This window comes from Apaloderma vittatum, unplaced genomic scaffold, assembly GCF_000703405.1.
Source record: "Apaloderma vittatum isolate BGI_N311 unplaced genomic scaffold, ASM70340v1 scaffold15152, whole genome shotgun sequence".
Lineage (NCBI taxonomy): Eukaryota > Metazoa > Chordata > Aves > Trogoniformes > Trogonidae > Apaloderma > Apaloderma vittatum.
In genome coordinates, this window is record NW_009704329.1 from 8,247 (window position 1) to 32,926 (window position 24,680).

The window sequence follows — 24,680 nt, forward strand, 5'->3', positions numbered from 1 at the left end:
TTCAGAAGTGTAATTATGAGCCCTAAGGGTCTGACTCTAGGAAGCATGATCTAATAGTACTCAGAGAAAAGTGATCATCATCAACTTGAGAAAACCACAATCCTCCCCTTTCCAGAGGAAAGTGGGCTTGTTCACCAGTGTTTGAGGGCTCTGAAAGGGATTCCACAGCTTCCTCCATTTTGGGTTTCCCCATTATTCTGGAACAGTGCTTAATGAATATGACTGAGCAGTACTTAAGTAAACAGTTAAAGCCAAAAAGAGCATCAAATTGCATCACTGTTGCAGAAAGCATTTTAATAAGCTAGAATTATTTTTCCTCTCTCATTGGGTGAACTAAACCAAAAGGCACTTCTGTAAGGCTAATGTTTCAGAATTAGTTGGAAAAGTGTAGTGAAGCTGTAGTATAAGCATTTAAATTATGTTAAAAAGTGTTCTATAGAACAGAATAAATGTTCTATAGAATATATATTTTTCCTCTTCTTTCATATTTCCTTTTTCCCTTCATTTTAGGATTACATTATAGTAGTTCTTATATACAGTTATATTAGTTCCTATATTACTATTACTGCTGTGGGATTTGAATGTCCATTTAGAAAAGCCCACCTGTAACATGGGTGATTATGATAATCATTTTGCAAATTTGCAGCTTGGGGACCAGTACATTTAAATAGCTTGTTAAAACATCATTAGGCAGGAAACTGGAAATTAAGCATAGGTTTTCTAGGTGGTTTCTATAAACCAAGGCTGTCTTTCCTTTGACTATTATATTAATACATGGTAATAATACTGGATGAATGGTAGGTATGGAGGTTTTGCATAAAATCTCAGTAAATAAGGTTTTGTTGTTTCGGCACAGGTTGTAAATACTTTCATTAATGAGTTTCAAGACATTTTCATAAAAATATAGAGATTCTCTTGTGTCCTGCTCAAAGTGCCCTATACACCACTGGTATTCTCAGAGAATTACCAGGAAACCATAAGATTTCTTTGTCCTGCTTCTGAAGCTGAGCAGTACAAGTGGAAAATTTTCTGCTGTTAGACGCAAAACTGAAAAGACTGAAGGGTATAATTGCATGCCTTTTACTGACAGGCTGAGATTTTACAGCTAGAACAGTTTGATGAGAGAAAGTTTCAGTTGAAGTAGAAACAGAGAGATTTTCAAAGAAGTTGACTTATTTTTGGAGCCAACATCTATGGCTGATTTTCATATTTGAACTCTTCTGGCTCACAATGTGTTAGAGCTGTCTATCCATTGCTGAAATTTACAACAGCTGGATAAGAGCTCATAAGCCACTCGGGAAAATAAATGTTACCCTTTCGTTACTTGACATCCTGCAGTGTATGTGAGAGTGGCAGAGAAGCTCTTGGCAAGTGTGTAGGCTTTGTCAGTTTACACCATCCGAGTTCCTCCTGCTCAGACTTCATTGAGAGGATTCTTCTTTTGGCAGCTATTGTCAAATTCTGGCTTCTTCAGACATATCAAACAGCAAAAAGGGGCCATCACTTGGAGAGAAAATATGAGCCACATTCTTTATCGAAGAAGAAGGCACATTGTTTACGTTTCCCGAGTAAAAACTCATGAAACTGAGAAGTTACACATGCACTATTCTATATTTTTAGAAATATGCTAATTCAGGAATATGTTAATAGAAGCTTTTTTTGGACAGTGGAAAATTAAAAGAAAAATAACATATGGAGGCAAGCCATCAGTGTAATGTGCCAGACATCTGAAAGGATGTCACAACTCATTTTATCATTCTGGACAAACACAGAATAAAATAAAAAAAAGATAGCCCCTTGTGCACCACAAGACTACTTCCTCAATCTTGAACACTGATTTTCAAGTTTCTGCACTCACAGTGCATTGACAGTGGTAGATTCACAGAATGTTTTTTCTTCAAAATCCTTTCTGCACTACAGACAGCATTCTGCTTTGCGGGGGTACAAATACAGGGTACAAATACAATCGGTTCAGGGGGAGAAAGAAGGAATTTTAAAAGCAGTACTGTATGTGTAACAAACCTGAATAAATATCCTGTGTGTTCCTATTCTTTGGAATTAGGGAACTATAAAAATATGAAATGAAATAAATTTTGACATTCTCAAAGCATTTCAGCATTTCACTACATTTATTTTCTATATCTCTAGTGACAAATCTTTAGCTGTGGTTTGCTCCATGTTTGTTTTGATATATTATCTTTCAGATCACAGTATAGTAGCATACAGTTAAGAAAAAACCCAAATCGGTCATTTACATATTAGACTGAAAACTCAGATGTAGAATTATATTCTATGTACAATCATTGCGTTGACTTCTGATCCTGTACACGCAAGAAAAAGAGTACATTTATAAAATGATCTTAGAGAGTCATGCAGGAAAAGTCTGTTTTGCAGAGTTTTATAGGATCTAAGACTTGTAATAACTTTCAGAACATCCTCCCTTTCAATTGGTTTGAAGAAGGAGATTTAAGTGGGATTTTCCTGATCCATGGCAAAGAATGCGCAGCATTAAATTCCATATGTATCCCAACATTGATTGACAGGTCAAGCTGTTTCCTTTTGAGGCAATCTATTAAACACTGAAATTCCAAGTGAGCTGAGAAAACTTTTTTTTTTCCAATACGTGCACAAAATTTTGTATTTCTACACCATATCTTCAAGAGTGCCTGAAGTTTCATAGATAATATGTAGGGGCTCTGGAAAAGAAATTTAAGATTAGGATTCTATTGTTCTAGGAATAAAGGAAAATAAAACAAATATATATGATATTGTAGCAGCACCTAAATGTTGGTAAATTTAATTGAATCTTATCTGATTTAATTGAATCTTATCTGAACACATTTCACACTAAAACTTTCTCAAGCTGATACCTGAGATCCATTATCCAGCTCTAAGTGAGAAAACAGTTCAACTGAAAAAAATTGAAACAATCTGTGCAGGGGTGTTATTACCAGCTTCAGTATAATTTTTTTTTTTGGCTTGCAGGGAAGAAAACACTAAATTGCTGCTATTTGTGATATCAAATGGCTATATTAGGCAAACTGTTTTTTGAGGAAAAGTGATTTAAAGTCCCTTAGACTGGAGTTAACTTTATGCAGCCGTTACTGAATTTGAGAAACAGATATGCTACTCCTGTCCCTCAACATTGAGTTTGATTTAATTACCTGCTACTTAGTATCTATCCTTTTGAGAATGGGAATTTCACTTAATTTTAGGCATCTAACCTATGGCAATGCCTAGAAAATTACCTTAATTTATTTATATAACAATTAAAGGGAGTGAGAGGTCTCCAGAGATGATTCAGACTCTTTCAGGTCTGACCTATCTTAGAATCTTTCTTGCTCTTTGCTGTAAAGAAATCCCAGGTTTCATAGTTGTCCAACACAGCCAACTCAGTTACATTCCTGACTTCAGTGGAGTAAATAAAGGCTTTAGCATTTGCAGTCTTGCATCTGCAGTTCTCGTATTCCTACTCTCTGGATCTAACTGTGATCACCAAGCTAGGTAGGTACTCTTAGTTAACAATGTGTTCATGGTAAAAAACCAAGAGCAATTGGCAGCAGGCCTCATTAGGTGCCATCCCTTCCTTTTCTTAGCAGTTATAGGATTAAGTTGTACTTGGTTACAACTGATACTCGCATTTGAACTGAGACTTGCAAAATCTCTTAAGTTGGAGCAGTAAGCGAAGCTGGATGTGGCATGTCCTGCACTATCTCGGCTTTTCAGTGGCTATTCCTTGAGAGCAGAGTTGCTCCTTCCAATTATAACAAACTGCCCAGTGGTTACAAGGGGTGGTCCTACTGTCCTAACAGCCGAAGCATACTCAAACTGCTCAAGACTCAATTACCAGAAATACACCTCTCAAACTGAAATTTCTAGGGGGTGATTTGTTTCACTTTAACATATTAAACTACCCAGTGCGTGTTGTAGAAATGTACTGTCTTCTCTTGTTGCACTGCTTGCAAGCCCACAATGAGGAGGCCTGTTGCAGGGTTAGGCAAACTCTTATTGAACGGATTGGACATGCTGTGTTAAAGTAATTAATGCTTCCTGACCAGCAGAGAACAGAGATTTCCCAATACCTCTCTCAGGCAGTTGCTTGCATGATGTTCACAATTTAGGCTAATCGCTTTCAGACAGACCGGAGGTTTTGGTCTGAGGAGACTGTAGATAGGATTACATTGTCCTACTTCACATGTACCAGTAGTGAGTACAAAACTGTATAATCTGGAAAACTGAATTTAATATTCTGTCCCAAGAACTAGAACCCATCTTTCCATTGTAACTTTTTACTTTGTGCTGATCCCTGCCAGCTGAAAAGAGGATTGTCTTTGCCATAGCAGTACTCCACGTGGGGTCTCACCAGAGCAGAGCAGAATCACCTCACCCAACCTGCTGGCCACACTTCTTTTGATGCAGCTCAGCTTACAGTTGACCTTCCGGGCTGCATCTGCACACTACTGGCTCATGCCCAGCTTTTCATCCACCAGTACCCCCAAATCCTGCTCTGCAGGGCTACTCTCAATCTTGTCATCCCCCAGCCTGTACTGGTACTAGGGGTTGCCCGGACCCAGGTGCAGGACCTTGCCCTTGGCCTTATTGAACTTCAGGAGGTTCACACAGGCCTGCTTCTTGAGCTTGTCCAGGTGCCTCTGGATGGCATCATGATTCTATGATAGAAGCCCTGCAGTAGTACTGGTTGTTCTGCAGTGGGAAGGTCCAACTTATCCACGCTGATGGGCGAGATCTGCAGTACTGTCTGCAAATTCACTGCTCACTGATGTGTTAGCCACATCAACCACATTCTCAAGGTCATGGTGTCCTTTTGTCCAGCAGGCATACCTCAGTTGGAGTGGGTGTGAGAGCTTGGAGTACACCAAGAGGCTCTATGTGCTCTGACAAGCAAGTGGTTACAAGATGGTTGTCCTTCTGTGTAATCCTTTTCTGCAGCCTTCTCTCCGGCCTTCCCAAGATTTTGCTCTTTTTCTTTCTGCAGCTCTTTATACCAGTGTACCTGTTTTCAGAGCAGCCTGATCCAGCTGCACCAGACCTGACCAGTTCCCCTCAAGTGCTGACTCCCTCTGCATGAAGGAAAAACCACAAAGAGCACCACAATCCCATACGAAGGAGAAACAAGGCATTTAGCATCAAAATATTTTAAAAAAATTATAAAGAATCTGTTTAACAGGCCACTCCAGCCTGAAAATAAAGAGCAAGCCAACCTGGCCATAAGTTAAAAGATGGGACATTATTCCAGAATAAACTAAACTGACACATCCATCTGTCCATTCCTAGCTTCGCTGAATATTGCTCTGTTAGAGTGCATGGAGTTGGTGATGTGGTACTACCTGAAGGATTCTGTAAATGACCTCCATATTACTGTGATTGCATAGGATCTTTCTTTGTACACCGTCTGAGCTTAAGACACATTTTACTATGGATCCAGAAAAACCAAGGAAGATAGTTTCTTCAAACTAGATGTGAGCATTCCCCATTTGTGAATACCTTACAAGGCTGGGAAAACCAAGGTAGAAGGATGTGATGATAATGTTCATTGGTACTCCCGTAACGGTGTTCACTGTAGAAATTGCTGTGCCTCACTCTTGCTTGCTTAGTTGGAACAGATCCTGGATTTGGATTATGTTGTTAAAATTTCAGAATATACCTCATGAGTCTGTTGTGATGGGATGAATGCATTTCTTGCTTTAGTGAACATTTAGGTACCTATGATTTTAAAGCACTGGAAAGATCTCAAACCTGGCCTGTATTTGTTTTTGTTAGGCTTGCTAAGACATATTTTGTTTCTTAGATTTCAGTTGAAGGCTTCAGAAATATTGCCAATGGCTGCAGTGGCATTCAAGATTTGGTAATGAACAGCATGCCAACTCTTACAGACAGATGTATTCAAGTAAGAAATTGAAAATAAATCTGTACTTTGAGGAAGTTTCTGATGTTGGAACCAGGTTACCCTCTCAAGTGACTTGAAAGAAAGTTATGCAGATACAATTTAAGAGGGAAATTTCTACCAAAAAACATTTTTACAAATCATTATATAATTATGTTTGTAAGTTTTGCTCACTTGCAGGCCCTTTTAGAAAATTTCAGTTGTCTTCTCTTGTTTTGCTACATGGGTATGGTTGAACTACAGTGTTCCACTTTATAAATGTGAGGTTTTAGGTTTTTCAGTGTTAACCAAATGTAATGTATGGGAGCAGCATTCTGCTACTGATTTTGCCCATCAGAAAAGAACTTTCAGGCTTCTGCAAAAGCGATTGTTAACTAGATCACTGTCTTGGGTGTCTTTCTTACTTTATGTCTCCAGTTACTTCTTTTCCTTGTGTTCCCACACTTAATAAATATATTGAGAATTTCAGTACATTTATACCGCTCGTTGTCTAGAAGTTACTGTTAAAAGGGATTCCAACTATTTGTTTGAAATTGTAACATTCAATATTATATGCAGAATATTTACTGATCTTTTGTTATGTGACAGAATAGGTACATGAATATTTTATTTCACTTTTTCCCCTTCAAAGGCTCTGGTTGAAAAGTGCCAACAGATAGCGTCTGTTGTCTTTCTTCACTCTCCACATCTTTCTAATACAACTTTTAAAGCTCTTGCTGGATGTAAACTTGTCAAGGTCAGCACTGAAGGTTAGTATACTAATTCACAAAGTTGGTAGGGTGATGTCTTTTTAAAATTCACCCAGATAACTTGAAATAAATCTTCCATCTGATTTCAGTGGGTGTTTGGATCAGGCCCTTTATATATGTCAGATGTGTAACTTACATCTTTATATATTTCAACAGGGAATAAACAAATTACTGATTTAAGTTTCGAGTTGATGAGTAAATGCTGCCCATATATCAGGCACATTCATATGGCTCGTTGCCCGGAGGTTACAGATGCTGGTCTTCAGATGATTTCACCACTGAAGCATATTCTTGTGCTGAATCTAGCAGACTGCATAAGGTACGACATCACATCCGGATTTCTGTAAACTGTTGCAAACAAGTTTAGTAAAGTTAATTATTCTCATAATAAGTCCAGTTAGCACATCTTTCAGTTTTAAAAATAAATTCTTAGAATGTTAATACTTGTATCTTAATATTTTTAAAAATATTGTCTACAAGTAGCTTTTTGTTCCTCTATCACAGTTTTAAAAATCCACTCACTGTTACTTAAATTCAAGCAAAAAAATAAACTGTGGGTGTAATATTAGTAGCCATGGCATTTTTTAGTGCTGGAATGTGACTATGACAAGGTGAAAATGATGAACAAAGGCAGTGCCAGTGCCACAGCTCTGTTAAAATTTGGATACTGTTTAATTTTGTGAATATTAGAATAATATTTTGTAACTATCTCGTACTAAGATGTAAAAAAACCTGCCATCTTTTTAAAATGACCAAGACAAGATTGTAATTTTTGTTGTAGAGGAAGGATGTATTTTATGTGAAGATTGTTTTCCACTTCAGGTGTGTCATGTATCAGTAGAAACAAAGACAAACGAAAAGGCTGCGCACTTGTTCCCTGATTTGTGGCATGGTGATGAAGTCAAGGCTGGGAGGAAGCAGGGAAGACAAAACCTCCAAACACTTAAAAAATCAATAGACCTAAAAAAATAGTACAAGGAAGCTAGAATTGCTGCTTATCTTGAAATTTCTGTTGTGTGAAGTTTTAGGGCTTCTGCTTTAATGTGTAACTAAAGTACTTTTTTTGCCTGTTAATGCTGTGTAAAAATTTGGTAACATTGCAGGTAGATGAGCTGAGAGGTGCTGGAGAAATACTGTGAGAGTTGGTACTTCAGCTGGGCACATGGGCCAGCTGCCTCATTTTCTGGTTTCGCATTTAAAAGGCTGGATTTTCCAGTCCGCTAGCCAAATCTGGGGTTGTGTGTTTTCACATGTGTCTATGGTCTCTGCTGCTAAACAATTGCTGAATAACCTTAATAAAACTCTTGAGGTAGTTGTAAAGCTATTGTAAAACTCTGTGCTTGTTACTGCTTTTGCGGGCACTTCTAAAAGTTCCAGCATCAACAAAGTTATATGTAACACTTCTAAACTTGGTGAAGAATTTTTCTCAAGAGATATGAAGCTACGAAAGGGAGATTTTTAGATTTAGATTTAGATTTAGATTTATTAGTATTTATGTTTCTCGTATTTGGACAGTATGTTGCTATAAAAGTTCACATTGTGAGTCAGAAACATTTAGGAATTTCTCACAGAAATCAAGAAACGCGCTGGTGGTAAAATCTTAAGAACAGATTTTGAAATGCTTAGCTGTCTTAGTGCTCTTAATCAGTTTCCTTTTTTAGCCTGGCATTTTATCTAAGAGTCAAAGTTTTTCAAACTTAGTTATATGCAGGTTTTTTTTAAGAAAAGCAAATCTAACAATTCAGAATTCTTGAATTACAGGAAGTATTTGACTACATGTGAAAAATTAAGGAAGAAATTTAACTGATCATGATGATTAGAATTTAGAAATCATAAAGATGTGAGTAAAAAGGTGTCTGAAAGTGGATACAAGCAATGTGGTGGCTCATACTCTTTGCACATTTTCCCAGTTTTTTATCTTCATGTATGATAAAGCAGTGTGTGGCCTGTGTTCTTATAATCAGCTGTCTGGAGAAACGTAGCATGTATATCCACAGAACAAATATTTCAAAAATAATTTTGTGACTATTTCAGCTTTCAAGCCCAGTATGGCTGCAGGATATCTTTTTTTTTTTTTTTAAATTCAGTTGACTGTGCTGCCAGGCTCTGCATTCCTTACAGACTTAATGCAGGTTAATTAGTCTGAAAGTGTATTTCTTAAATTTGAATGAAAAACAACTGCACTGTGAAATAACGCTAGAACTATCACAGTGGTTGAATTATTGCAGTGAGATTACTTGAACGCTCTGTTCCGGTTATCATTTTACTAGTAGTACTATTCCTACCCATATGTTTATAGGACCTTGGGATTTGCAGTGATTCTTTGTGCTGTGACAAACTGTGCAAGCCAAAATACGATTCTGTGCTACAGAATTCTGGGATTAATTTTGTATTCATCAGGGAATACAGACTAAATACCAGGAATGCATTGAAAAGATGAATGTACAAGTAATGTTAAACATACCAGAGATATGAACTGTATTGAAACACTTAGCCAAGCTGTAGTCAGCTTTCTAACCCTCTCAACTTGGCTGAAAGATTTTCTATCTACTGAATTTTTAAAACTCTTTTTTATAAGTTAGCGATTTGTGTGTGAGACGTACAATTGACTAAGAGAAACACTGAAGAGCTTAGGTTAGCTCTTCATGCACGTGTACCGAACAGCTGCTACATACATATGCAACCTATCACTTTTGTTTCTGTGCCAAAGGTCAATTTTTTGTTAAATTATTTCAGTTCCTTACCTTAAAAATGACAAACCAAACATTACTCTGAAATGTTTAAACAGGTTCTGATACATTCTAGGTTGGTTTTCCAAGCTCTGTATTTTGGGGTGCTATCATATCTGAGTGCTGGAACTAATAGAATTTCTCGTAATCTCCAACAGACTTTTTTTACGGGAAATTCTGGCTTTCAGCAGTTCCAAAGAGTATCATCTTTCTAACTGAGCCATTCATTATTCTGACGCCTTCTTGGGTTTAAAAAGCTATTTAAAAATATCATTATTAATTTCTGCTTATCTACAACGCAGGCTGTGGAAAGCAAATGTTATATTGATTTGTATGGACTAGGAAAAATGCATGTAAATATTGCCTACATTTCTCTTTTAGCATCAGTGATGAAGGCGTAACGACATTTGTACAAGGTTCTTCAGGAGCTAAACTGAGAGAGCTGAATCTGAGTAATTCTTTTCGTGTCACTGATGCTTCTGTTACAGAAATAGCACAAAGGTACCAGAGTCCAATTTCTCTCTCTAGTCCAATACAATATTTTTCTAGCGTGGTTAGACTTTGAACGTGTTGCTAATGTTCTTAATATGTTAATAAATGGGTAAAATTATACAGCCATTTATATGCAGAAAACAGTACTGGATAAATGACTAGTCCCCTTTGGCATTGTGAGTTTCTTGAAAAAATGCTCTAATATATGAAGGGGAATTCACCAATATAAATATGGAAACCTGTGAAATCTTGATTTTAGGGAGAAAAAGAGTGCTTGAATGATGGTTGTCAGTAATAAAACTGCAGTAAAAGATTAGTATGTATAAGTCACATTTTGTAAACTCGATAAATGCTGTTGTCTGCACAAACACAAAACACTCTATTGCAAACATCTTCAGTGCCAGTTCCTCGGAAGTACAATCGGATAGCTGAGCACCCCTGAGTGTAGATGCGCTGTTTGAGGATTCACATTTCTCAGGTCTTCTGGTTTGGTTATGGGAACATAGAGTTTATGGTGCTTACTTATAAAGTAAAATTCAGTCTTCCACTCGTGGTCAGTGAGTGTCAATTTGCAGACCCTGGCAATGTCTTCATTTGCTGGGTATCGTGATTTGTGTTGCTGCAGCTGGGTGTGGGTAACAGCTGTGGGGTCCTGAGTTCTGTCCGTGCAGTGAGCTTTGAAGTTCTTGTGCAAGGTGTGAGAGACTTGGGGACAAGTCAGGCATCAAACTAATGTAAAAAATATTTTCATTTGTAATTCATAAGATGATTTACTTTCATTGCTGTCCATGGTTTGAAATATTTTCAATGCTTGCGTATTATGAGTATAATACTTGGAAGTGCCTATGTAGGCAAAGTATCAAAAGTCTGGTCTCGTTCCATGGGTCTAGAGTGCTCCTTTTCATAGGTTCCCTGAAAAAAAAATTAGCAAGGTTTATTACAAAAATGTACTTGCTATACTACAGTTCTGTAACCACAGTGGTAAGATGTCGTTTCTGGGTTATTTTATTGTATTTAGATGTCATGAATTGACCTACCTGAATCTGCATCACTGTGAAAATGTGACTGATGCTGGAATTGAAGCCTTGGGAAATATGTCATCGCTGATATCCATTGATCTCTCTGGAACCAGCATCTCAGATATGGTATGTGTAGATTAGATAGATAGATAGATAGATAGATAGATGGATGGATGGATGGATAGATAGATAGATAGAATGTGTACTGTATATATGATTAAAGAATGAAGAATATGTTTACTACTTATCTAGGCTTTCTGAAAAGATGCAATAAAAATACATTCATTTAAAAACCTGCATGAATATGAAGCAGTGGAGTTGCAGTATCATGAAAACATATTTTAGAAATGTATATAATATAATATTAGCCCAGGTAGTACACAATGCAAGATAATTCTTATGTTGGACAATTGTTGCATTTGAAAGAGGGAAACAGAAATTGTCAAAAAGAAAAGGTTTGGCTGCTGTGAAACTGATTGAAAAAAAATGTTAAACAGAAATTGTTTTTTCTCCAGGATGATTAGACCTGAGGAAAAAATGGGGAAAAAAAGGTATTTAAAAAATCTTAAGTTTGTAAAAATTGTGTTTTCTGTGAACTAGATTTTCTGGGGAAAATTCCTGAATGTTAGCTTTATCAGAGGCACGGCCCTACACTGCGGTCTAGAAGATAATTGGTAGTGAAAGAATTGCTAACAAGGTATCTTCAATGTGTCAAGTTGTGAAGGCTCTGGAAAGCAAAATAGCGAGTATGGGAGCCAGGTTAAACATCCCAGGCCCCCACATTAGATGTTCTTGGCAGATCCTGCCTTGTGCGCAGGGTTCAGAGCCAGCTCTGCTGATTCTTTTGCTTTTGGGGCAAACTCTTTTCAGTGAACATAGAAATGTAGGACAAAACTCGTGAAGAGAACTTGTCCTAGGGATTATTCACTCAGTCACTGTTCAAACAGAATTCTGACCAAGAATTGACCAAGAACTCCCAAGAGAGTTGGAAATCCAAGAAGACTTAATTTAATATGATAATTTAAAATATCGTAAAACTATGTCTGAGTGACATTTATGCTGCCTTGAATTCCAGTCCCACAATGTTTCAACGTGCATGTTTTCTTCCTCCTTGCCTGCCACGGCTATCTTTTAAAATGCCGTGTTGCTTTTTACTCTAGTTTTCACATAGCACAACCCATGACCTCGGCAATAAGCCAAGCCCTTTTGCTGACACTGCGTTTCTAAGGCTTTCAGTTTTCTCTCTCCCAAAAGACAGATAAATTAACTCAGAAACTGAACATTTATAATTTTTGTAATTTGTGATCTGATTGCCAGTACTAACTGCAAAACTCTTAATGGTTTTTGCCATTTGCTGTGTTTAAGTGTATAACATTCACATGTGTATAATAAATATATTTTTAATCTTAAAACATTTGATAAAAGGAAATCTAGCAGTCTGCTTTGCAACAAGCTGCTACTTGTATGCTTTGACTTTATATTATGCATTTCATTAACATACAGAGGAAGTTGTATTAAGTTCTCTTTCAATTTAGACTTTGCAAGTGTAGATTTAGAAGTGTAACAGAGAGCACAATGTTTTATGTGCAGTAATCCACACTGTTACACTGCCCTGATAAATAAAAAACTGTAAAGCTTACATGCTTTCCTGCAATCTATGCAGTCGATCTCTGTTCCTTTTGCTGTCTTGCTATTTAGTGTGAAAAATGTAGAATGTGCAACATAGATTTGCACTACACAGGAAAATTTTCCTTTCTGCTTTTTAAAATGACAGCAGAATTCTTCAGCTCATCAAAGCAGAGCAGAAATTACTTCAGTAAGGATGACATACTCTTAAGGGAAGGCTAGGGGAGAAAAGATAGAGTCAGATTTTCTTACAGATTTGTGTCTCAAGTGTGATCAACTTAGTATGTAGAAGGTTTCTTTCTACTGTTCATGCCTTTCTCTTTGTAGTTATCCTGATGCCCAATAAATGAATGTTCCTGGTGCAATTTTTCTTTTGTTTGGGGAATTTATTGAATTTGGAGTAAATAAATTGACTCTTAGGGTTGTCCTTGACAAGAAATCTTGTTAATAGAAAATGAATTACAATACCCTGTAGACTAACAGTAATTACAAAATATAGTGCTAATAAGAAATACATTAAAGGTCTCATTTTTGGAGAAGTTTATTATACCTGTCCTGAGTCTACTCCTCAGTGGAAAAGCTAGAATTGAATAAAATTTATTGTTGCATATATTCAGATTTTTGGTATTTTGTTGGAAGTTACCTATTTTACAGAGAGAAAATGCCTAGGCAAACTGCTAAATACAGGCTAGAATAAGGCAAGCAATTCATCGCCTCTTTAAATTGTATGTGTGCTTACTTGAAAAATGGGAAGAACCCTGATACACTTCTGAAATCAAGGATAAAAAGAAAATATGAAGAATACACAGAAATACTCTTCCTTCTGTGTTTTATTCTGCAATGACTGTTGTACATGAAATTCTCTTTCATACTAATCTAAGGCCCCATGCTGTCCTCTGGCTGAAATAGCTCCTTAGTAACTCTCTGTGCATCAAATCAGCTGATAGTTCACATTTTTTGTGTGCTATCTGTAGTTAGTCTTTGAAGCAGAGGATAATTTGTAATCCCTGGGAACTCTGGAGTTCTATGGATGTATAAACAGTTAACTTTCTCTTCTTGTGTGTTTATACTTAATGATCTTCAGATCCTGGCTGGTCCTGAAGGCCAGGCTGGAACAGAAATATTTACTAAAATTTTAATAATAAGTTTCTAAATAGGGGAAAAACCCCCAAACCCTAAAATTGGCATTTTGGCTTTCCACAGTTACCTAGAGTAATTTCTTTGCACTCCTGTTGGGATTCTGAATTTATGGTGACCTGGAGCCATAGACCAGCTCCACAATTTGGTGTATTAGAAAATTAGGCCAGTAGGACTGAGTACGAGCTCTGTGAAAGTTAAAAAAAAGATATTATCGGGTGTAATAGATATAAACAGCAACAGACTGAAAATGAATTAGTTGCACTGGATTTCCAAAGGAAAGGATGTAACAAATCACACACGTTCCCAAGGCAGGGAAAAGGAGGTGTTAGAATATATTAAAATGGGCTCCAAATTCAGATGTTAGCGCTCTGAGTTGCTTGGGAGGATAAAGAGAAAATTTGACCTGGAGACTTCGGAACTTAATTCTGCATAGCTATAAGAAATACTAAGACAAAGTCATTACAATCAATGCCAGATGTGCTAAGACCTTGAGTCCCAATGCAAATCAGCAATGCTGAAATTGGGCTTGATATTTTTACAGGACACTCTGTTGCAATGGAAGCCCTGTTGTCTGGACTCAGTGTCAAGAAACATATTTCATGAGTTATGATCAGATCTAACTACCAATGTGTTAGATACAGCAATGAAATTCTGTGACATGCATTATGCACAAAGTCTTATAGAGCGATTTCTGCACTGCAACAGAAAAATGTCTCTGCAGTTCCTGTGAGCAGATCTGACCTACCTCTATATTAGCTGAGGCAGTGGAAACCATATAGCTGCATTTCCTTAAGAACTTGCCCATTTTCCAGAAGGTTCTTGCCATCTGAAATCGAGCTGTGTTCTGCCACACATGTATTGTTATTAGCAAAATGATACCGCGTGATAAGAGTTACATTCTTCTAGTGTTTGATCCATCAAACTGGTGCCTGACTGTGGCTAATCTGTGCAGAAATCTGAGAATTTCAGAGGTTAAGCCGAGTCATTTAGTATTAAATGGCTCAGAAATGGAAAGTGAGAGATCCCTCTGAAGAGCTGTCTTCCAAGATTGGAGTCACTTTGAGGTCAACCTCTTTGGTCTGGAGTATGAACAGGAAGTCACATCTGTACATCTCTGGAATGTAAAGATCCATTACAGATGCTGGCCTTTAGGTTTCAAAGAGATATGTGGATGGAAAAGTCAGAAGAAGTTGAAAATAGTGTAGCACATGGTTATTGTTAGTGAGAGTTGGTATATTCATTGCAGTCTGCAGTTGACGGGCAGAGATTTGCAGTTTGTGAATATGAATAATAAAGAGTTGTTCTTTGTGATGCCCCCGCCTCACATGACTATTTTCTCTAGAAAGTGAAGATCCTCACCAACTGGCACACTCAATGCTCATTTACTCATCTACAAAAAATGTGAAGAAATAATAGTAAAAGATGTTCTGCAAAAGTTTGTAGGCATCACATAATAAAGTAAATGAAACAGAACAGAAATGTAAAAATTGCTTGAAAAAAAAGCTGTTCGAGAGGAATAAGAAGTTTCTTTTAAAGTTGTTTCCTAAATGGAAATGGTAATATACATGCTACATATAATGAGCAGAGTGAAGTCTTTCCTTTTTCCATGGCAGCAGAAGATGGATCCAATATACATGGGGTGATTTCTTTATTTTAAGGTGGAAGTATGGTTTTGGAGATCCGTAGAGTGGGTGATCCTAGTCTGTGTGCTGTGCAGTATTTGTTTTGGTGGCATCTATTTCCAGGAATTCCAAAGCTGATATCATACTTCTGACCACATCTTTCAAAAATGTCAAGAGGCTTTGCATAGCAGCATTAGTTTTCATGTAGCAAAAAAAAAAAATCATTATAATATTCTTTGGTATTTCATTACCAAGTACATTAAAGTGGTGCCACTTTTAAAAAAAAAAGAAAAATGCATGAAGAAGTTATGTCCTAAGGTTGCACCTATCACTATCAGTCTCTGCTGTAAGGAATTCACGTTCTGACATAAACCCATTTGGGGTTCAACTATGAAACTGGTTTTTTGTCTCGAATAGGAGTGCTCTGGTCAACAAAATTTTGAAATCTGTAAATTTTCATGAAGTTGTTGAAACAGTCACCACATAACTGCATCTGCTAAGGAAAATGCAAGTTTGTTGTTTTCATAAGTAGCCAGGATTGGAAATCTCTTTCATTGTTCCAGTTCTTGGTTTTATTCAGCCTGTGAGATTGCAGGAATTTGCAAAATTTGAACTCCAGCCAGGCTCGTCCAGCATTATTATCATTACAGTGTCCACATCTGGATTCCAGACACTATCTGCATCTGCTTATTTTTTCAAGATATTTCCTCTCTGTGCAGTACTGATCACTGCCTAACTGTAGATAATTTATTAACCATACGGAATAAAGTGATAACTTTGTTTTTCAGTAAAGTTTATTGATATGAAACACTGAGATATTCTGCTGCGACTATCAAAATACATTTTACAAAACCAACATTTAATTCTCCTTCATGTTAGAGAGTTTAGGATCAGAACCTGATCCTCTTTCTTGGTGTACCAAGCAGTAAAAAAAAATCACAAAATATCTTCGTATCCTTTTGCACTCCTAAAATAGGAATTTACCAAAGTTTTCACCTCCCTATAATCTTGAATATGGGAATTGTTCATGCACCTATGAACATGACTGCATCATTTCAAATGTTCTCTTGTATCATAGCTGTGGCCATAAAGCCCTTACTGGTAAGCTAATCAGAAAAGCAGCAATTTTAAGATATTATTTGGTCATAGCAAATAGTATTTTGTACTTCTGATGAAAAAAAAAGCTGTGAAAAGTTCTTTTAAACCTATATTTTGGAGGAGGTCTGTAAATGTATTTTGTTTTATGAGAGTCCTGCTCTGTGTCATGTTTAAATATTTCACGCTAGGCTACTTCAGTTTCTTTCTGAAGAGGTAGGAATATCTAATTTTTTGCTTTCTTGGTTAAATTATTTCTGAAAATAATTCTTAACCCTTGTACATATTTCAAGCAAAAGCCAGAGGATAAACTATATGCATTCCCCTGAAGAAAATGTCTTAAAAGGTGCTGTGAGTTTTATATGGAAGCTTTAATATACATGCAATGGATATTATCAACCATCTTAACATATTAAATACAATTGCATATAATTGCATGTATTGATTTTTAAGATTATTATTATATTTTTAATTTTTTTAGGGCTTGAGAGCACTTGCCTACCATGGAAAAATAAAGGACCTTTCTATATCAGAATGCAAAAATGTCAGTGATATTGGGATTCAGGTAAAACTTGATTTTTCCTGGAAACCTCTCTATTTCTTCAAACTAACAATGTCCAAAACTTATCTTATTTTACTCTATATGCCATCATTAATTCTTCATTACACCCTTCTACACTCCCACTCTTACAAATGATTCTCCCTTGTCAATCTTTTCCACTTTTTTCCATTCCTTCCATGAATTTTACTGTGTCTTAACTATCATCAGTGCAGTAACTGCACACTAAATTCTGGTTTATTAACACTCATTATCTCATTTTGGTAAAATCGGTCAGTGTTATTAGAATTATTTTTATGGGTAAAGCATTCCACTGGAAACTGGGGGAGATTCGGAGAAGGTAATAGGGATGGTCAGAGAAATGATACAATCTCATAAAAGGAACAGATAACTAAGCAAGGAACCTGCAGTCTGAAAATGGGATGGCTGAAGGAATACGGCTGAGGTATGTTCAATAGCAAGTGGCATGAAAAGGGTGGACAGGGGTCAATTTTTTTTTCTCTGTACTTCCATACGTAATCTAGTGAGCATTAAATGAACCTAGTTTGAAATTTTAGAATGCAGGGAGTAGCTAGTAGATTGAGAGAGGTCCTCCTGCCCTGGTGAGGCCACATCTGGAATATTGTGTCCAGTTCTGGGTCCCTCAGCTCAAGAGAGACAGGGAACTGCTGGAGAGAGTCCAGCACAGAGCCACAAAGATGATGGAGGGAGTGGAACATCTCCCTTCTGAGGAAAGGCTGAAGGAGCTGGGTCTCTTTAGCTTGGAGAAGAGGAGGCTGAGGGGTGACCTTGTAAATGTTTATAAATATGTAAAGAGGGAGTGTCAGGAGGATGGAGCCAGGCTCTTCTCAGTGACATCCAATGACAGGACAAGGGGCAATGGATGCAATCTGGAGCATAAAATGTTCCACAAAAATTTTAGGAAAATCTTTTTCACTGTGAGGATGACAGAGCACTGGCACAGGCTGCCCAGGAGGTTGTGGAGTCTCCTTCTCTGGAGACATTCAAAACCCGCCTGGATGTGTTCCTGTGTGACCTACTGTAGGTGATCCTGCTCTGGCAGGGGAGTTGGACTAGATGATCTTTTGAGGTCCCTTCCAACCCCTGACATTCTGTGTGTGTCTGTGTGTGTGAAGTAAAGAATCACAGAATCTTAAAATTGTTTACATTGGAAAAGACCTTTAAGGTCATCAAGTCCAACTCCTAGTGATGTCAGGTCCATCACTAAAACACATTCCTGAGCATCTCATCTACACGTCTTTTAAATACCTCCAGGGATGGTGACTCAACCACTTATCTGGGCAACCTGTTCCAGTGCTTAACAGAAGAATTTTTTCCTAATACCCAATCTAAACCTCCCCTGGTGCAACTTGAAGCCATTCCCTCTTGTTCTATTGCTAGTAACTTGGGAGAAGAGACCAACACCCACCTCACTACAACCTCCTTTCAGATAGTTGTAGAGAGCAATAAGGTATCCCCTCAGCCTCCTTTTCTCTAAGCTAAACAACCCCAGATCCCTCAGCCACTCCTCATAAGACTTGTGCTGTAGACCCTTCACCAGCTTTTTTGTCCTACTTTGGACACACTCCAGCACCTTGATGTCTTTCTTGTAGTGAGGGGCCCAAAACTGAACACAGGGTACAAGATGCAGCCTCACCAGTGCCAAGTACAGTGGGACGATTGCTTTCCTGGTCCTACTGGCCACACTATTCCTGATGCAGGCCATGATGCTATTGGCCTTCTTGGCCATCTGGGCACACTGATGGCTCAGTTCAGCTGGCTATCAGCCAGCACCCCCAGGTGCTTTTCCTCTGGGCAGCTTTCCAGCCACTCCTCCCCAAGCCTCTAGCATTGCAGGGTTTGTTTTTTTTTGTCCCAAGGGCAGGACCCAACACCTGATGTTGTCAAACCTCATACAACTGGCCTCAGCTCATTGATCTAGCCTGTCCAGATCCCTCTGTAGAGCCTTCCTATCCTCAAGTAGATCAACACTCCCATCCAGCTTTGTGTGATCTGCAACTTATTGAGGGTGCACTCGATCTCCTTGTTCAGATTGTTAGTAAAGATGTTAAACAGAACTGGCACCAGTACTTGAGCCACGGGGAACACCACTTGTGACCTACCACCAGCTGAGTTTAGCTCCATTACACCACTCTTTGGACCTGGCTATTGAGCCACTTTTTTACCCAGCAAGAGTGTATGCCCATCCAAGCCATGAGTAGCCAAAGATGACTGTTCCCAAAACGTGTAGTTAAATTCCTTATCCTTATCAAAAATTTCTTGAAATTTATCTAAATCTTTATGGAGATTTGACAAATTCAATATGATTGCTTAGATTTATTGCTCTGTGTTTCAGAACAAATAGAAGAAATAAACACTAGTTGGAAGCTTTACAGGAAAAAAAAAAGGACCATCCATCTTGTTAGGAATAAGAGAGAATTTACATCCAAATAAGAACACTTTTTTTTTCTGTAACAAAATTGTTCCTAACCATACGTAACTTAAATGCTTAAATCATGTTCTTTAGTTATATGAATTTCATGCCCATAAACAGTTGCAGATCATAATGCTGCAGGTACAGGCAATGCCATCACATTATCCATCTTCAGCGTCTACATTTTTTCCATTATAAAGCTCCAACATCCATCGTTTTATAGTCATATACTGTAAGAATGAGTCAGTTGTTGCTGCACCACAAGAGATGCATCTGGATTGAATCTTGAAACCCAACATACACGTCAGGCCATTAGGATTTGCTTCTTTAGGAATAATTCTGACTTGCCTTTCATGAATGTTCTGTGTAAAGTTCCATTTTTTTAACCAAAAAAACTGACCTATGTACCTCACGGAAAGCCATGTAGTGCCAGCACTGCTTCTTTCAGAGAAAATTTCCTTCTGAGTTGTGCTATGCTCATGGCTAAGAAGCTATTTCAATTGTCTCACTAGATAAAGTTCAAAAAAACACTGTGAAAAAAGAAATGTTTATACTTTTGTTGTCTGCCATTTGAAGTTAAACTTTTTGGGGAGCTACATGCAGTAGTTACAGAAGGTATATTTTCATTGAACTAGGGAGGGTAGGAGAAAGAAAAAGAGGTATAAGGTAACTCGAAACAAAGTGGCAAGTCCATTTTCTAAGTTGAATTTAAGGAGATAGATTTTTCTGGAAAATTTGCAGGGTGATCATATTGTATGCTGCATGACTTGGTTATCCTTTGATTATATGAAGAATATTAAAATGATGTGAAAAGAGAATACATCTTAAGAGGGATTTATTAACTTTGTTAAGGTAAATGGCTGGAAAATTATAAAATAACTAAATAATGTGACAAAAAGTAATAGAAATAATGTTAAAGGTACAGTGTTAATTCTTTTAATTGTTCCCAGATGTTATTACACTATGTAATGCTTACAAAAGCACATATTTTGTAAATAGGATATTTGTTTATTCATAATTGAGATGATGCTCATTTAATGAGAAGAAATTTAGTATTTCATATTTTCATTGGTGCTTGTGCTGTCCTCAGACCTTAGTTACATGGAATTAAAACTGTAAAAATAAGCTAGAAAATGATGTTATTTTCTTCAAGTGATATTCAATTCTTTGTAATGTCTAATTATTTTGCAAACATTTTTTGTCTTCACAACCTCTTCTATTTTCATTATAGGCATAGAACCAGGGGAATGGAGATGGCAAGAGCAAACAAAGCTCCATTGCCTTTGATTATGAATATAATTTCAGCACTATGTGCAAAATAATGTAGGGATAGAGTTAAAGTATAGAGAAAATTCAGAACCCAACTTTGAAGGATGTTTTAAATATGTATGTAGACAAACCGTGCCAGTAAAAATAAGATAAACTTATCTCACAGGCATTGAAATCTTGGCTTCAGCTTGTGCTACATACCCTAGCTGAGAATGTAGTGATTAAGTCATCATATCTGAGGCCTAATTCTGGAGGGGATGCAGTTTCTTTTGCATATGGATAAAAACCATTCAGTTATTTGATTTAGAATGTTTCTGTATTGCAGGTAACCAACAGCCTGTAGAGCTAAGACTGAAATAGGAAAGGTACAGAAGCTAATATAAATTCTGAATTGTCCACTTTAACCAGTCTTAAGTTAAAACATTGGCATTCTAATATTTACATAAAATAAAACAAGAACCCAAAGCCCAAGAAGCACTGGCTTGCTACAGCTGTACTTATAGACAGAAAAAAGAAGCTAGAGTGAGGATACAGACAGAAAGTTCTAAAATTCCAGTCTATGAAACAAATTTCAGACAATAAATTTCTCTGCATCTGTTTAGGTAAGGTTTCTGAAAATCACACAGAATCGTGTAATTTTTGATCATTAGAAAGCTAACATTTTCCAGTGATCAACCATATGTTCGTGTTCAAGCTCCTGTTTTACATAAGAAAAAAATAGTTATGTGTCAAAGGCTGATTAATGCAAAAGTCTAATTACTACAGATTATTTTTTTCAAAATGAAAAATATGTAGTATTTGCGCATGATAAATATGTGAATCTGTGTGTCTCTGTGTGCATGCACATGTGTTATTTATCCGTGTCGTCCTTAGCCTGTTTACCTCAGGACTAATTCTTGAAAGTTTTTGAAAGCTTCATGTAAGTTTTTTTTTTTTAAATTCAACATACTGCATAAGTACTTCCTTCTTTTCCCCAAAGAGTTAGAATTTCCATTCCAGTAAATGACAAATTACAATGGCTTTAGGCCAAGATCAGCAGGTCTGGAAGATCTGCACAGGGACAAATTTAAGGTATCTCACCGTGGTTTTAGTGTGAACATCACAGAAGAGATTCTCACTGAAGCTAAAGCTTTGCTGTAGCCACAAAATGTTCTACAGTGCCTGAAGAGTTCTACAGTGTAATGTTCTACAGTTCATCATGGCCTCTTAAGGTGAAGAAATACAATTTTAGGTTGTTTGGTTCCTGAGTTAATAACCTGCAGGCTCTTCAATAGAAGGTTTCCACAAACACAAATTATGCTCTATCTTCTCTTTGTAGGCCTAGAAGTGTATATTCCATGTTTGAAAAAGATTCAAACCAAAGAGAGAAAAGGAGAAAAGTATGTTTTATGACTCTATGTGGCTTTTCATAGGAGTTTCATTGCAAAAGATAAATGCGCATAATGTGCCAGAATTATAACTACCCATGTTTCATGAAAAACAAAGTTTAATTTAGGTTCTCTGATGCTATTTAAAATACAAAATGTAACGTGCATTTTGCCAGAAGTTTTCATTCATATGATCATCTGTCAGACATGCAAATATCAAATGTAAGATGAAAAATATATGAACACATTGAGTTGGTCATATTGGCCCTTTGGCCTTTCCAGTTGGCCTTGTAGAAGAGAATATGGAAAAGATATTAATGTAAAAAATTTTTTAAAATCACATAGAAGCTGGTATCACAAACATGGCACTTCAGCCACAGCTAACTGGCCTGAACTCCACAGAGAAAATCAGAACCCAGAATTCCTGAGTGACGGTCCTCAGATTCTTACCCAAGCAAATCATGTAATCTATACAGAGGTAGTTTGTTCATTCTGGGGAAAAAAAAAAAAGAAAGAAAAAACTAGTTAATATACATAAAAATGAGCATTTGCAGAGAGAAGAATAAATGTATTTGAACTGATTGTTTAAGCACAAACCTTTAGGTTCTGAGTTGTGCTCAACTGAAGGAACTCAAGTTGCACATATTTTAATATATGCAGTCAACTTAAATGCTAGTCTAATTAACACATTGTATAATACCTGAGAAATGGAAAATAGCCTCTTAGTGCATCTCTTCTTTTCCTAGTAACATTCACAGCCAACAGCTGAATGGCTTCACTCCTAATAGAGGTTACCTAGAAAGCTGAAGTGCCCGAAGCGGATCAAAGGATTGAAGTAAATGTATCATAAATAGAGAAAAATAGAATAGGCATGTCACCTAAGAATGATTGGTTTGTTTGTTGCTCTTTCAGGAGTTCTGCAAGGGCACAAAGTACCTGGAACACTGCCACGTCTCCTACTGCCCTCAGCTGACGGATGACGCTGTGAAAATCATGGCATTTCACTGCCAAGGACTGACATCTGTCAGCATAGCAGGTTGCCCAAATGTATGTATAAGAAATGGGGCAATAGCTCTGGGATTGCTATTGCAAGGAAGTACTTAGCATTTCATTCAGAAATTTAACCTTCTAGCATCTGTGTCTTGTCACAATTCTTCAATGTACTCAGTTAATTTAGAAATCAGAGCTTCAATTCAGCTGACTTTCCGCGAGTTTTAAGTTCTGAGACTTGGCGCCTGAGGGTTTGGCTTTGGATGCAGCTACAGCATAAAGGTGTCTGTACTGTGCCAGGTAAAAGCTTGTCTTTCCAGGGGTTGCTGTCTAGAGAAGGGTGAAGAGAGAAGAGCTTTTAGTGGTACCCTCTCAGCTTCTGGTGTTTTGAGTGCTTCCAACGGGTGATCATAGGATCATAGAATGGCCTAGACTGGAAGGGACCTTAGAGATCATCTAATCCAACCTCCCTGTCATGGGCAGGGACGCCTCTCAACTAGATCAGGCTACTCAAGGCTCTGTCCAACACCTCCAGGGAGGGGGTAGCCACAATGTCTCTGGGCAATTTATTCCAAAGTCTTGCCACGCTCATACTGAAGAATTTCTTCCTAAGATCCAGTCTAAATCTATTCTCCTTCAACTTAAACCCATTTCCCCTTGTCCTATCAGTGGACACTCTTGTAAAAAGTCCCTCCCCAGCCTTTCTGTAGGTTCCCTTCAGGTATTGGAAGGCAGCTCTCTTTTTACAACTCTCGGTATTTTCATCCAGCACACAGACTAGGATCACCCACTCTATGGTTCTCCAAAACTATATTTCCACTTTAAAATAAAGGTGGAACATAAACTTGGGCATGAGACTTTTATACCTGTGCCTTTACGTGGCAGAGCAGTGGCAACTTTGAGTGCATCAGCTTTTAGGCACTGCTGCGATTTTCAGAGATGTATGTTCACGCATAATTATTTTGAAAATTCTAAGCCTGACAAACTAAGTATTTTGGAAAATAAAAGTTATGAAGTATTTGGATGACTTATATATAGGGAAGACTTCCTTAGGTGTTTTTTTTTATAGTGAGTGCAGAGAAGAGTTTCTACAAAGCACCAGTCAGGGAACATTTCCTCAGTTCTTGGAGAAACCTTGTCTCTCTACTGACTGCTAGAAGAAGACTCAGAATACTAGTCATCCCAGGGCTACATGAGTATTCCCTTCATATCCAAGTTAATGTGACAGTTTTGCTGGTGGTTCCCAACTGTCACCAGGGTGCTTTGGTGAGTACTGTGAGCATTGTGGTTAGTAAGTATTTATGACCAGTAAAAACATGTGCAATTGCAACCATATTAAGTTACAAAAAAGAAAGCTGCTCAACTAATTTTCATTTAGAATGTCTAGATATCTGTAAAAAAATACAGTTATTTCCACCTATTTGTTTTGACTAAGATTCATCTATAGGGAAACTTAGTTCCTCTTTGCCATGAGTTTATACTACAGCATTTTTTCCCCTGTATTTTCTGTATCAGTTCTTTTTGATTGAAGGCTTGCACATCAGTTATCTTCTCCCTATATCTGAGTTTGTGCTATCTATTGAAATTATTGCTATTATGAAGGCCTAAATCTTCCCTGTACATTCTGACTTAATACCTCTGGCTTTTGTGTATTTAATTATTTCTGTGCTTTTAATTATTTTCT

At 37.3% G+C, this 24,680-nt stretch overlaps 1 protein-coding gene across 1 annotated transcript in view; it reads left to right on the top strand.

Moving 5' to 3' along the window:
• FBXL13 (F-box and leucine-rich repeat protein 13) overlaps positions 1 to 24,680 on the top strand; it is a 44,836-nt gene that overhangs the window by 6,184 nt on the left and 13,972 nt on the right. Inside the window, exons 4-10 of the mRNA XM_009865015.1 lie at positions 5,810 to 5,908; positions 6,537 to 6,654; positions 6,811 to 6,973; positions 9,765 to 9,884; positions 10,894 to 11,020; positions 16,859 to 16,942; positions 22,919 to 23,053. Of these exons, the coding sequence (XP_009863317.1) occupies positions 5,810 to 5,908; positions 6,537 to 6,654; positions 6,811 to 6,973; positions 9,765 to 9,884; positions 10,894 to 11,020; positions 16,859 to 16,942; positions 22,919 to 23,053 (846 nt within the window). The remainder of the gene's footprint in view (positions 1 to 5,809; positions 5,909 to 6,536; positions 6,655 to 6,810; positions 6,974 to 9,764; positions 9,885 to 10,893; positions 11,021 to 16,858; positions 16,943 to 22,918; positions 23,054 to 24,680) is intronic.